This window comes from Clinocottus analis, unplaced genomic scaffold (assembly GCF_023055335.1).
Source record: "Clinocottus analis isolate CAN_PGR_092001 unplaced genomic scaffold, fCliAna1.0.p SCAF_32, whole genome shotgun sequence".
NCBI lineage: Eukaryota > Metazoa > Chordata > Actinopteri > Perciformes > Cottidae > Clinocottus > Clinocottus analis.
Genome location: NW_027176065.1, coordinates 450,912 through 466,659, shown reverse-complemented (window position 1 = coordinate 466,659; position 15,748 = coordinate 450,912). Strand labels below are relative to the sequence as shown.

At 42.2% G+C, this 15,748-nt stretch overlaps 1 protein-coding gene across 1 annotated transcript; it reads right to left on the bottom strand.

Annotated features, from left to right (window-relative positions):
- Window positions 1–308: 308 nt before the first annotated feature.
- Window positions 309–13,519, bottom strand: lmcd1 (LIM and cysteine-rich domains 1). The gene is made up of 8 exons (XM_068595905.1): window positions 13,303–13,519; window positions 12,978–13,178; window positions 6,075–6,160; window positions 5,290–5,545; window positions 3,353–3,502; window positions 2,620–2,865; window positions 1,725–1,943; window positions 309–935 (listed from the first exon to the last, which is right to left on the bottom strand). Exons 2-8 carry the CDS (start codon window positions 13,002–13,004, stop codon window positions 825–827), a joined length of 1,095 nt encoding a protein of 364 aa, XP_068452006.1. The 5' UTR covers window positions 13,005–13,178; window positions 13,303–13,519; the 3' UTR covers window positions 309–824.
- Between the last annotated feature and the right edge of the window lie 2,229 nt (window positions 13,520–15,748).

The following is a 15,748-nucleotide window of genomic DNA, read 5'->3' as shown; positions in this document are numbered from 1 at the left end:
CCTAAAAGCTGAATAACTAGTTACAGAATGCAGGATACATTAAATCCTGTGGAATCAATACAATCCAAATATTGAGCATGGATGTTGGTTCATGACCTCAGAAGATGGATTTTCCTCATGTGTCATGGATCCGTTACGTTCAAACTTTTCCAGACGGTGTGATAGGACCGAAAGCTCCCAAGACAGTAAGTGGACTGTTTTCTCAAACGGCTCTCTCCAAAGTCAAGAAAATTAGCCAACAGGGGAAATAAAATCCTCAAGAAAAACTTCCGCAGCACCATGAAAATCTGCTGATGAAGTATGCGTAAAGGGGTTAAAAGAGCCTGGACTTTTAATTTGCTGTGTCTATCTAAAAGCTCCAGTCACTGTCGACAATGTAAGCGCTAATAAATCCACCAGCTGTTTGCTGAACACTTGAGTGTCTACTTAACGTTTGCTTAAGTACCTCAAACACAAGTATTTAAATACCTCAACGTCCGCTTGATGTTTTAAGTATTATAAACGGCCATATATCAACTGAACTTAGGAAGGATACAGTATTTTAATTAGTACATGTCAAATAAATATCAAATTTAAGCCCCATTTGTTCGGTTTTACTGATCTGTTACTTATTTTAATGGTGTGTGTTTAGCAGACCGTAACAAGGGGAAAACACAAAGGAGCAGACACAAAACTAAAGATGTAAACCTCTACTTATTTCTTTTATTTATATAAAACAAGCAAACCAACTACACTCAATATCAGATTTGGTGTTTTTGTTTTCTTGTCTGTGATTCAGTTTTTACCAGCAGTGCTAAAACTCTTTTAAGACGGACCACAATGTCTCAGTGCTGACAGGGCGTGTCCAGGTTTTGCCCGCACTTCCAGCAGCAGTAGTGATGACGATGCCACGTCCGTCCATCTTTCGACGTGTGGAAAGACTGACAGAAGATCAACTAAGGGAGGAGAACGGGGGGAGGGGAAGCAGAGAGGAGATAGACAAAATATAAAGTTGTTTAACTGATGTCTGTGGGGTGGCATCATGTCATGTGGTTTTGCATCGGTCAAACCAATCTCCATCTTTTGTAACTGCCTTGTGTCCTGTATACAAACTGTATGTTTGTATATTTAGAGCCTACAGCATCGGCTGCTCTGTGAAGCCGTACTTAAGGGCGAATTATACTCTTGCAACTACAACTCTGGCCGGCCACGCAGTCGGATTGACGGACTCGTTTTGGTTTATAGTTCTCGTGCGTTTTTCATACTCCAGACCAGCAGGTGGCGCAACGACCGTTTAGAGTCGACCTGCACACCGACGTTCACCGATATCTCCCTCCAGGAATTCACCTCCATCTTTGTGTCCTTATACTCAGACGGGTTTTTATAAATGTTCATATTTGTGGACCTCTTCAGCCAAACGTTCTTCAACAGGATCCATTGTTCATGTTTCTGCTGTGGCTTTTAAAAACAGAGGTTTTATGCTATGAAACCGGACATGAGAGACTCAGAAAGGACGTGGTTAGCAGACCAATCACAGCCTTGCGGGCTCGCGTTGCTTTGACGGATAGTCAGAAATTTGAGGTAACACAGGCAAGCACGCAAAATGGCCGATTTGACCACGCAAGGACGGCCATGCGTGTCTTGCGTGCTTGCGTCTCTGCGTAAAACCCGAGTATAAATTAGCCTTCACACTCATCACGACGTCTGACGTTAATCGCGTCCGCGGGAAAGTCTGCCCGTCTCACCTCATCGCAGCCGGAGCATCGCGGCCAGACCGTCTGACAGTAGTGGCGTCCGCAGAACAGCTTCTGGCCGGACCAGAAGTAGACCAGGTCCACAAGCCCCCGGCCACACTCTGAGCACACGAAGCAGGTGGGATGCCACAGGGCGCGATGGTAACCTGCACGCTCGGCGTAAACAGCTGGACTCTCTTTGGCAACCTCCTCGTGGCAACCGGTACAGCGCTAGAAGACAGGGAGAGAGGTTCGTGAACCAACGACATCTGGTGTTTAAGTAAGGTTAGAGCCCTAAAACCTTAGATCATATGATCGTATGTTAAAGAGAACTCAATATCAACCCAAACAACCAAAACCAATGTGTGTAAAATGTTAATATTTGTTATATGTTTTACACAGTGAACAACAGCTTGGGGTCAAATTGACCCCGAAGAACACCGATGCGTACGAGTTGAGTACAGGACATTGAAAACATATCATCATGTTAATCTACTCAGTTGTTCCCATCGCATTAGGTAAATTCATGAATTATGAAGCAAAAAAAAAACAAAAAACAATTTATTTAGAGACGTTAAACATTGCATGGGATCAAAATGACTCCAAAGGTAATAGGAGGGTTAAGTCATTTGGCATTTTGTAGCTACAATTTCCCGTTGCTTGTACATATCTTCAGTAGCCTATTTACATTGTATGCTACGTTAAACTTCTACTCTACTACACCTCATAGAGGATAATAGTATCTTCACTCACAACAACAAAGCTTTAGGCATAGTTATTTGTAAAATTAAGATTCTACTTAAAAGGACCAGTGGGTAGGATTTTGTGCCATCTAGTGGTCAGGTCGCAGATTGCAACTAACTGAATACCCTTCGGCTTCCTTTCCAATCTTTTTTTTTTTACTTACGTGTCCAGTCTTGTCATCTGTTCCGTTGGTGGAGCCGGTAGCTGAGGCAGTGCCGCTGTGGGAGGAGCCATGGTCCGGAGGCTCCGCGGCATCCTTCCTGCCACTGTGGCTGCTGTCCTTGGCATCCTTCGCCGTCCTCTGAGTGGCTGCCTCCGTCAGAGCTCCGCCCTCACCAGGCAAGGCCACCTCGCCGACTCCCAGCACCTCCTGTTTGTAGCTCTTCACAAACAGCAGCATGGAGGAAATCTGCAGCGGGACATAGAAGAAGTGAGAGGGAAACAGACACACCGCGTTTACGATGTTTTTCATGAAAACAAATTTAAGGGATATTGGTTTGTTAACATACTGCCTAAATATACTATGAGGAAGTTTTAACTGGTTATGAAACACTAGGTTTAATAGTGAAGACTCTATATGATCATATATATAACTGTTACATTTATTCAAAAACACTACCATCCTCGCCCACAGGAGGCCGCCACAATCACCACAAGAGTAATAACTAAAAGGTAAGGATGTTTATTGTCATCGTCAAAAACATACAACAAAATTAAGTTGGCGACTCATCAGTCAGTACAGCAGTAACATGTGTCGAAACATTAAGGCAGGACATTCTAATTTAAAATAAAACATTATTTCAAAATAAATAAAACATAAATCATAGGCATCAATGGCTTAAAAGCGGAAAAACTGTCGTGTTATTGTCTATTTTGGTCTTGGCAGGGTGCCGTACCTCGTCCTCACTGGCCAGGCTCTGACACTTCATGGGGTCCTGATCGTAGGCCGGCAGCTGACTGAAGAGCTGCCTGCGCCGCTGCAACGCTCCATCTGTCCCCGAGAGCGGATGTTGACTCTGCGGGATGAGCTCCATGTACTGCACGGCCTGAGGGGGAATCAGGGGCATTTTACATTTTACCTGTAACCCTCTTTCACATTTATCCGGCTGCAGATTCACCACAACGGGGAGCTGTTTGGTCTTAAAGAGATCAGTTCGACACCTGCATGAGGACCTGCAGAAGTTTAGACCCACAGTTTAATCAAATGAGCTTAGTGGAGAAAGTATTGTACACTGAAATGTACTGGAATAGAAATATAGAATCAAATCAAATTACAAGTAGTACAAAGCAGACTGCAGTGCTGATGTATTTATGTATGTGTCAGTGATGTGAGTCAAAAAATGTCTAATCTGTTGATATTCATACAACTATTTATAATTTTAAAAAAATGTCTCAAATAGTCTTTTATGGTAAGTCACTGAGACAAGTCAGAAAGATCAAAAACGAGTGCGTAAAGCAAATTTATATTTGAATTAACATTTCTACATTGCTGATCTGTCCATTCAGTTTTTAAAAATAAACTAAAATCCTTGTTAACAGGCCAAGTCTTTGCTTTATCGTGATTTTTTACAACTCTGTAGGTTGTTGTTTAGGCCTTGAACCATAGAGTAAAAATTCGGGGGCTGCTCAAAAAAACATTTTTGGGGAACCCTGTTCAGCTCATACTGAATGTTCATAGTTATAATCAAAATGTTCTACTTTTTTGTTTCTTTCTCTCGACCATACTGACATCCTAGCATGTTGAACACACGCCTAAAGTGAATAAATCCGAAAACACTGATCTGTGCTGATACACCTCGCTAACATGGCTCAATGACAAACTCCTGCGTCGTTCAGGAGTCTGTGTTCCAGCTGTCATCATCACTCCGTGCAGAGCCACGTCCGTGTTGTCTGCAGTAAGATGGTGACTAACGTTCTCGAGCTGCATCGGCACACTCAAGGCAGATGTGGAGAGCGGTCTCAGTGTCGGATTTGGATCTGTCTCTGCAAGTTCAACCGCAGTCATGGCCCCCGCCACACCGCAGTGCTCAATAATCACTGTCATCCTTATAATTATAGGCCGTGAAACCTGAAACATGCTGGTTTTTAATGGAAACCAGGCGGTCTAGACTGGTCGACGCGCAGAGGAGCCTGCAGAAAATAAACTAAAATGAATAAAGTGGTACATCCCAGTGGTGAGCTTTGATGGTGGGAACATAATTTAGTTTCTCATGTTGTTGAAAAGATAATCCATGTCCGCATCATGTTTTAGGCATGCACTGTGGGCTTTTCTTTGTCTATGAGTATGTGTATAGTTTCAAAAACAACCAACAAAGGGATGAGTATCGAGGACTGGTCCTAAACTATGGTACCAGTTACTGTTTGCCAATAAAACCAATAAACTTGTGGGCTACGGATGCCGCTACCAGTAATGTGCTAATTAGCATCGTGTGTCGAATGTTTGTGACGATTTTTGTGTGAATACAAAAACAGATCTGGCGTCCATGTTGGATCGTTTTGTCATGTTTTGTAACTGAATGTGTTAATGCGAACTACATGCATTGTTCGTTAATAACGCAGTATCCCGTCATGCGAGTATTTATGTACACGATAGACGGCACAGAAGGCTTAGGTAGAAAATGCACAGCCCCGCCAATGGTGCTTTGTATTCCTTCAATCGAACATTACGGCAGCCTGAGCTTTAAATGACAAATCAAAGAGTCATCGTATCTCAGATCTCCGCAACGAACAGCAGCCGGTGAGTAAAACGTGACTTTACGTGCCGTTGCAGAGCGACAGACTGCAACGTCACACAAAAACCAACCAACCGCCTGCACGCCTCAGTGACCCTCACCAGTGTTTGGTTGAGGCCGGCCGGCGCCCAGTCGTACGTGGTGGTGTTGAAGGTCGGGTCTTTGCGCGTCACCACCGGATTGGTCACGATCATGCGGTTCCTCTTGTATACGCGGAGGCCGCCGCCTCCTTTGACCTTCACTGTCAAATGGGAGCAGGGCGAGTCGGCGAGCAGGCGTCCCATTCGCTGGTCGTCCTCGACATCACTTCCCGGAGCGTGGTCCACGGCACTGCAGCCGCAGGAGATGCAGGCTTTCCTGCACAAAGTGGGTTTCAGGTGAGACATATCACATGACCAGCTTTCAGAGACTGTTGAAGAATTAAAGGACGCGCTGCCAGGTTGGCCGGATTTCAGTCAAAAGTGTGGCACTTTAATTTAATTGGGTAACAATTTTTTGGAGAAGTTTGTGATCATTTGAGATTCTTTTTGTGCAATTTTAGTGGTTTCCCACTGGAAAAAAGATGAGGAAAAAGGGGCCTTTTTGATGCAAAAACTAAATTAAAATGTCCTTCCCAAAACCTTTACGTTTATTAGTTTAGGCTTGTAAGTGCTGTTTGACTCCCACTCAACTGACTCCCATCTCATCTTCAGTCAACTGGACGAAGAAAAAAAGAAGCAAAACCACTAACAAGTTCCTTTAATAGCAGATAATCGTTGAGGAGAGAGAAGGGTAAAGAAACCACGAGTACGGTATTCAGCACTTTTTTCTCTTTCATTCCTTTCTTTTTTATTTGTTTTTGTGTTTCAGAGAGAATGAGCACATGAAAAGCAGTGAAGTTTTGTACCTCCAGGAATGCGGCTGGAATCCAGTACAGCTCCCCTCACAAACGTGACACCCCGCTGCACCTCCCGCACTCGGCTTCACAGACATCTAAGAGCAGACAAAAACATAACACGATGTTAAACACACACATTGTTCATAAAAAGGTGCAGTCCATGAAACAACAGTGAGGTCGTCAAAGATCAGAGGCCACAACAGCTAGAACTAGAACGGACCGCGACAACAACGAAAAGGTACCAAAAAGCTTCAAAAAGGTTAAAAAAAAATTAAGTCAAAATTACAAGATTTTATTGAGAATTTTAACAACCTGACCATTGGCCAAGGCCTAAAGACTCTTAAAGGACGAACGCCAGAGTTTGTTGGATTCCTATGTAACTGAAAAAAAACAAATTTGGGCTTGAAATCTTCTACTTTTCATGATGTTATGAAGAACAATATTCAGTATAGTTTTCACATTACAAGTAAGTCAAATGTCTGATTTAAACATGAACAAATAAAGAAAAAAAAGATTGTTAAAGCACTCGCCAAGACTGAAATTTCCTCTCAACTGCTGAACAAATAGTGTCTCCAGTGCATTGTTAAGTGTATAAATACGTTATTATGCAGACATTTAGAGCAGAAGTTGTCCCAGATGAGCCTCATTACAAAAACTATGCATTTAATGAAGATTAGCGCAAATAGCCACACGCAGTTACAGCGAAGTTAATAGAGTTAAACTGAAACACATTTATAAGAGGTGTCGAACACAGACGTTCCAGTAATCACGGCATATTAAATCCCAAATACCGTTTCTCCCGGTCACGTCTAAATTCTTGATGAATGCCTCCACACCTCGTCAGTCAGGACCTTTAGCTCGCAGTCGACAAGTTGTACTTTTCTCTCTCTCCTCATTGCTCTGCCAACTATGTTCTCGGCACGAAGGCAACAATCATTCTTTGCCACATGGATAATTATAATCTGATGCAGACAAAATAAATGAAAAATAAAGTTGCACTCGGCTGCAATACTTTATGGGCCCGTTGGAGCTGTGGTTTCATATCATTAGCGCAGCTAGCGTCAGCTTTCTCTGGAGCTTTTAACCAACGTGCTCTGCTGGCGAGGCCTGTGCGATGTGGAGGAAAGGTCTCGAAGAAATGCTTCTCTGTGGACCTTCAGAGGAGGAATTGTTGTTTTTGAACATTTCTCAGTGAGTGTGGGAGGAACAGAAGGGAGTGAACCACACGCACACACATGCACGCGCACTCACACACATCAAGGATGGATGATGTCATTGGTCCACCCAGTGACATCATCTCAGTACTGACGATCTAAATTTTCTCAGTCATCCCTGTATTTTCACCTCCTACTATCCCTGTCTGTCTGTCTGTGTGTGTGTGTGTGTGTGTGTGTGTGTGTGTGTGTGTGTGTGTGTGTGTGTGTGTGTGTGTGTGTGTGTGTGTGTGGCGAGGGGGGTCTCTGGCAGGAAACCTGACGACTGTTCTGCTCAAACAAGCTGGTGCTGACAGACTGAGATATATATATATATATATATATATATATATATATATATATATATATATATATATATATATACATATATATATATATATATACATGTATATATATATATATATATATATACATATATATATATATACATATATATATACATGTATATATATATATATATATATATATATATATATATATATATATATACATGTATATATATACATGTATATATATATATATATATATATATATATATATATATATATATATATATATATATATATATATATATATATATATATACACACACACACACACACACACACACACACACAGAAAGAGTCCCATTCAACCAAAAGAGAGCATTTAGTGAGAGCCAACACTGTTGATCAGGTCTGGATAACAGTCAGGGCTCTGTTCTTCCACACCAAACTGGGATTTATTTTTGGACCTGGCTTTGCGTATGAGGATACTGTCATATTTAAATCAAGACGGAACCGCCGGTACTGAAAAATGGTGCAGATTAGGCCAAAAATGTGCAAATAAACATGTTTACGAGCGTAGTCAAATAACTAGCAGTTTTGGTCTTTATCGCTTATTGTCCCATTCATGACAACAGCTAGGGGGTGACATTATAAATAACTTTCTCATTTTAGTTATATTAAAAGATTTGATTGCCTCTCGACAGCTCTCAACATGTCGACGACAAGCCGGTGGTTGAAAGACAACAGTGCTAACAGCCAACAGTGCTTCAGTCAACAGTACTAACAGCCAACAGTGCTAACAGCCATCAGTGCTAACAGCCATCAGTGCTAACAGTCAACAGTGCTAACAGCCAAGAGTGCTGTCAACAGTGCTAACAGTCAACAGTGCTAACAGCTAACAGTACTCACAGCCAACAGTGCTAACAGCCAACAGTGATAACAGTCAACACGGCTAACAGCCAACAGTGCTAACAGTCAACAGTACTAACAGCCAACAGTGCTAACAGCCAACAGTGCTAACAGCCAACAATGATACCAGTCAACACTGCTAACAGCCAACAGTGCTAACAGCCAACAGTGATAACAGTCAACACTGCTAACAGCCAACTGTGCTAACAGTCAACAGTGCTCACAGTCAACAGTGCTAACAGCCAACAGTGCTAACAGTCAACAGTACTAACAGCCAACAGTGCTAACAGCCAACAGTACTAACAGCCAACAGTGCTAACAGCCAACTATGCTGACAGTGCTAACCTACACAGATGAACATGCTATAATTCGTAGATATCTCGTGAAATGAATTTGCATGTAATTCACAAATCATAAACGAGAAGTATAAAGAATACAAAACAACCACGGTAGTGAAGGGTCAAACCAAAACGCTGCAATGTTGAATTATTTGCAAAATAACTTCTTGTACGTTGTTATTTGACCTCAAAGGAAGTAGTTTTATTGCCTTGTTTGTTGTGAAGACGAAGGTTTATTTTAAAAAGCCTGTATGTGAGGAGACAAGTGGAATTTGACACGTGTATTAGGAAAATACCCCCAAAAAATGTTCCATTCGTAAGATTTTAAACAAGTGTTTTGTCAGAATTCGTTGCATTGTTGTATATTCCTTTGAGATTCATCTCCATTGGACACAGACGCACACCGAAGCCGCTAGAGTGTACAGATGAGTGTGTTAGGAGGTGTGAAGAGATAGAGAGAGAGAGAGAAAGAGAGAGTGTGTGTGAGTGTGTGTGACGGTGAAGAGACCGTTGATTGACAGGTGTTGAAAAGGTCACAGCAATGACGGATGCAACAGGAACAGCTGAAGAAGGACAAGACTTTATTACATCCCTCTGGAATACACTGACTGACTGACAGCGTGTGTGTGTGTGTGTGTGTGTGTGTGTGTGTGTGTGTGTGTGTGTGTGTGTGTGTGTGTGTCTGTGTATGTGTCTGTGTGTGTTAAAACCATTACTCTAGACCCTTCAGAATGGGTGGGTCCAACAAAGCTGGTATTAGTCAATGGACCCCACAAGGTAATATAAACGTGTTTGTGTGTGTGTGTTTGCGTGTTCATTATTATCAGAATCAGAAATCAGAAACTTTTTTATTGCCACGTGAGTAGGTATAAATGAGGAATTTGTCCTGGCGGAAGGTGCATCACAGCAACAACAACAACAGCAACAGAGAACATTTAACTATACAAGAGAAAGTATAAAATAAAATTTGGATAAACAAGTAATAAGTACAATGTAAGTAAATAAGTAAGGTGCAGTAAATAATTAGCAATGCAATTAAAAAAATGAGAAATAAAGGTAGCGATCAATAATAATAACAATAATAAGAGTAAAGGTGAAGTAAAGTGCGGAATGAGGTATTATGTCACTGAACTGACACCAGCAGCAGCAATGCCACAAAAAACACATGTCGTAAGTTGGTTTAAAGGAACATTCTACTAAACCTCTGCTGTTGGTGACGAGCTTTACATGGTTGACATAAATGGCGGACACGCCCCTTTATATTCAATTTGGCACAAGTTTATTTAACGGCAATCTCGTCGGTGTGACTCTGGTGGGAGTCACCGTGAGAGCAGACGTGACTCAAGCGTTCCTCCAAACAAGCAAGCAAGAAATAAACTACTTACTCACCTTTTTTTCACGAGTCACGACACAGTGTGAATCAGTTACACAGAACAACTTCTATTTCCTTTGTGGTTGCAAAAACATCTTAATTTGCTCGAGGCCAGACCCCAGAATTGGTTTCTGAAGTTCCCTTTTTAATAAAACAAGGCAATCTTCACAATTCTAACAAACGGTTCTTGGAATAAACAGATTTATGTTGTAAATTCTTCTAAAATTAGGTGAAAATTAGAATAAGTGGCACTAAAACAGCTGGAAACAACTACAGAAACACACAACAATTACAAGAAGGCTCGCTAATCTCATTTATCAATTTTGAACCCTTCTGGTTTTGTCGTTCTGCTCAACGTCGGCTCTCTAATCTGCTGCAAGCAACGGCAGCGTGCATTTCATTCAGTGAAAGAAAATGTATTTTGTGATGGAAATCCGAGCTATTGATATTAATTGAAGCTCATTAGTTCGTCACAACTCTGTTATCGGACGATCACCGACCGATGGACTGTTCTCCACTTTAATGGTACAGAGCGTTCAGCGTCTCTGAAATAAAATACGTCTGCCGAATGGAAGTGGAAATGCATCTTTGTTTTGTTTTTCCCAGAAAGAGGGAAACGTGTGGCGGCTCTATATTTAGGGAGTCAGATAAGGCGAGTGTGTCGTAGGTGGATCGGACCGAGCCTCGCCGAGTAATTCTAAACATGTCGGCTATGTGACGGTTAAACTGCAGGAAACCGAGAGATAAGAAGCTGGAGGTCAAAGAGACGGCGAGCTGAGCCTCTTTAATGTCCAAAACTTTGTCACATGGAATCCTGGATATTTCCTGTTCATCTCCATTAAAAGACAACATGTCACGAATGAGCTGGAATTCATAGGAGAGAGCACCATGTCACTAATCTATTAAACACTGTTAACAAATAGCAGGGAGGGATGACAGTTTGATTTAATGGTTTCCTAAATAGCTTTTTCCTTACAAACTATGTCTGGAAATAAAACTGAAACCACTCAGTGTTGGAAAAACAACTGATCGTTCACTTTTATGGCCATAAAACGAGGAAACAATCTCCCAACAGAAACAAAAACACATTTCCAAAGTTTCTCCCGTCTAACTGAACCTCACAGTTAACGATGATTGAGTTTGTGTACTTTGGCTGAAAATACTATATAAAATACTATTATTTTCTTCTACCTGCCGCTATACATTAGGAATCCTTTTTAAAAAATCCCCTTGTTCCAGCTTGCCATTTGTTTTTATTTCATAGTTTAGACCTTTGGGCAAAGAAAGACATTTGATGACGTTGCCTTTGGCTCTCAGGAAACCCTTACAGGCTTTTTTTTATACATATATATTTTTCTGGTTCTTAAGAAACAAAATGAATCATCGATTAATGGAGAAAGTGATGAATGGATGCATTTATTTGTGAGTATTTTCTGGCCTGAGAGTTCTTGTTTTGTATTTCGGTGACGGAGATACCTCCCCACAATCCTGACACCCATTGTGTTTGTCTTTTATTTGTGTGTGTGTGTGTGTGTGTGTGTGTGTGTGTGTGTGTGTGTGTGTGTGTGTGTGTGCGAGGTTATTTCCATCCTGGTGATGGCAGTTTTTCCAGCTCCTGTATAGAAAGAAGGGGAGGGGGCGAGTCAAACCCCCCGACAGGTGACACTGATCCGTCAGGTTATCTGCCTCAGACCGACGTGACCTCTGGACGAACAACCAGAGGATGAATTACAGGATAGATCTCTGGGAGATAAACTGTACACAGGGCCGCCAGAGCAGAGGACGGGTTCAGGTCCTCGTGGTCCTGGATTAACCTTCTCTGACTGAATTAGAAATCTCGGGCTGCAGCCCGAAAGTTTTAACTGCACAGTCTACAGCAGGTCAGAGGGTCAATTTATTTGTTAGCACCTTTTTTTCCTTCGGCAATACTGTCTTGGAACAAATCAACTCCATCAAAAATAGTCTCATTAATTTCTACATATTGTTGAGATGATCATTTTGTGTCTGTGCCATAGAAAGCAAAATACTTTAAAACATGGACTTAAGTAGATTAGTTTAAGCAGTTTGAATGGATTTAAAGTTTTTTGACCAAATAATTAAACTGCAATAATGTGGTTTGATTGCATGACAAATCTTCATTATGACCTTTAGTTAAGATCTCTGACTAGCTGAACACATCTCAAACTTTCTAATGTCTGGTTTTAGACGCATTGTTACATTTTTCCCCACCAGTTTACAAAAATCAATTGACCAATCAAAGTTAAAAAGCGGGATTAAGAATGGAGATATATCCACGACTGCGGACACGGTCAGTAAAACCTTTCCCAGAGCCCCCAATTATTCATCTGCATGACTCGGGATACATCAATGTAAAGTCTTGGTCGCTAATTACACATTGCATTTTTATTAAAGTAAGAAGGTGTCTGATATTCCGTCGCGAGCTATCACTAACTGACGAAGCTGTCGAGGTTTGTTGTAAATCAACAGTCTGTAAATAATGTGCTACTCAAAATGTGACACAAATCAACGTAGAACATCATCTGAACTGATGGACTGAAAACGGTGTTGGCCGGACGTATGTGTCACTCAATTTGTTCAAATAAACCAGAATAATCCCGCTGTCGGCCAGAAATTATTCATCATAAATGCAATTGTGTGAAATGGAGTGAAACTAAAAGAGAAGAGTTTCACGGCCAACAGATGAGCAACATCCCTTCAGACCTCCTCACCCTTGACCTCCTCACTGCTGCTGTTAATCTGGAAGTATTTAAGACACATTTCAAGCTGTGAGGATGTAATTGCTTCGGTCCTACCTTCTCCATGGCCGAGCTCACGTCCATGTCGTCGGCGGTTCGACTGCTCTGGCTCTCTCTACGCCTCTGCTCTTCCAGAACAATGGGGCTTAAATTCCTCTCCTGTCGACCACACTTCCTCTCTCCCCGCCCACAATCGCTCCTGCCGCCCGGCTCTCCACAGCCTGCTGCAATTTAACCGTCTAGACTTCCAGCTCATTCCTGCAGAGAAACATCAGCTTGCTTTTTTACTTTTAACTCTCACTACAAAGTCATTTTCCTATTTTCCCATTTTCCAACTATTCTCTCTTTCTTTATTTCCTTATAAAATCTCAACAAAACTCACCTTTCTTTTCCTCAGTTGTGGACTCCTGCTTTTTCTTCTATTTTGTATTTTTTCCTCCACTCTTCTCTCGTGCTTCTTCCCGTCTCCTTCTGCAACATGAACTCAGCAGGTTTCTTCTCCTCCTGAAAAACTTTCTGCCGTACAGTCAAACAGCAGCTTCCCTCATTCACCTTTCTTCTTCTTTTCCGGACTCTGCCGGGCAGTGAATTCACCCTGCTTTGCTAAATGTTAGGTTCCTCCTCTGTTACAGCTGGAGCCCGTGTTGCAGCAGGCTGGCAGTAATCAAGGCAGATTTATGTTCTTAAAAAAACAGCAGCTGCACAGCTGACTTTCTACAGCAGACCGGGCTGTGAATCCAGTCCTGGTCCTCAGCAGAGTGGAGGACTACCTGGTGCAGCGAGGCCCGACTAGACTGTTTGTGTTTTATTAATCTGAGACAAAGAGCGTCCCGAGGGATTCCCTGCTCGGCCAGCCAATGAGAGTGAGCCTTAAAAGAATGCTTGGTCTATAGCAACGTCAGGGATTCCTCCTCCTCCTTTCGTTCTGCAGCTTTTTAGTGTGAAGCTCGGGAGAATGTGGACCCCAGAGTTGAGAAAGGGCCTAAGAGGGCCAACCAGAGTGGTGTTGAACACAGCCGGGCAGTCCGTAGAGGTTAAACAAAGCTTGCTGTACCAATGGGTGTTGACAGAGCCAGGCAGATCTAAAAGAGGAATAAAGTGATCCAGGCAGAGCCGTACAGAGCCGAACAGAGCCGGGCAGAGCCGGGCCGGACCAACAGGGATTAAGAGACAAGGCCAAACAAAATGTTCTCAACAGCACTCGGGGTCAATCAAAGCCAGACGGAAAAAAATGGGGCTCGCAGCCAGGTGGCCTTTCATCAGGCGGCAAAGATGAAGCCAATGCTGAAGTGTCTTACAATTTTAGTTTCTCTAATGGCCACCAGGGGGCGACTCCTTTGGTTGTGTGGTAAGATTAGGTTTGTACCCGCAGTCTCACAGACTCGGAGGACACTCAAGTTCCTTGTACGTAATTAGACGGAGACGTGGTTCCCGTATAGGGAACAATCTTTATTGTAAACACAATGTTTAAAACTACTACTAAATACACTATAGGTGCTCAAACCAAAACACAGGGCACCCATCGCCAAAATAATGTGAAATTAAAAATAATAATTCCATCCATCCATTTTCAGCCGCTTATCCGGGGTCGGGTCGCGGTGGCAGCACCAGGCTTCCCTCTCACCTGCAGCATAGATATATATATTTATATAATCCGAGTGGTTGGTTCATTGAACATACAGACACCCAAGCAGCCGATGAAGTAATCGCTGTGAGACGTGGACTGAGCTTTATGAATGACCCAGAGAGTAGGAATTGTTTTCCTTACTGAATTTGAGCTCGAGCTTCATTTACATGTAAATCCGATGATTTGCCAGAAGGTGGCGATATGACAATTGTGAACATGCATCATGTTATTCTACTCGAAGTGTAGACCAGTTCATTTAAATTTCATTTGAATCTGAAGCCGTTTGGCTCATTTCATTTTGCCTGTAGGTGGCGCTCTGACATATCTTCATGTCCAGGTGCTCAGGCCTGGACCGGCATCCTCCATGAGGAGTTTTGGGCTGATTGCATGATGTGCATTGGAATTACAACAGATTTCTATCACATAGCGGACGCAGAAAATAGGTGTGTCTTTGTGTCCATGTCACATCGCGGCCGTTGAGTGAAAACGCGAACAAAGCACAAGCCATACTCTCAAGGGTCTTTAGATCATCCGTGAACAGAATTGAAGTTGATCGGATAAAAATTGTAGGAGGAGATACATTTTGCAAAAAGGCAAAAAAAGGCGAAAAATAACAAAAATGCGCCAAAAATCGCAGATTGGACGAATTACTGTAGCGCCTCCTAATGTTTGAATCGCACGACTGATTTATTGCATGTTAAGGGATGCAATGTGCACATACACAAAAAGTTTGGAGTCATTAGTCTTTATAGTATTAATATTATGAGTATTTAAAAATAGGACACGCCCCTAAGAGGTTAATTGGTCTGATTTTCCTCAACGGAATGAGGTATTCAAAATCTTTTAAAGCAGTCTTGAGGATACAACTCGATTCATGATTTCCAGAGAGTTTGGTATGAATCGGACCAAGCGTACTGAAAAGTGCAAAAACGTGTTTTTCACAAAATTCAGAATGGCGGAAAATTTTGGGAGGCGGACTTTATGGGTCTGAGAGGCTTTTTTGTAGAGGAGGTGGAGCTGGACATGTGTGAATTTTTTCAAGTCAATCGGACAATCTGGGCGAGGGGCGTAGCCGGTCCAACTTCTAGGGGGCGCTAGAGAGTTGTTTTTGAAAAAAAAAAGTTTACGCCTTTATCAGATGGCTAATTTTACCAGGCCTGACAAGCGGCCCCAATTTGGTGAGTTTTGGAGTATGACAAGT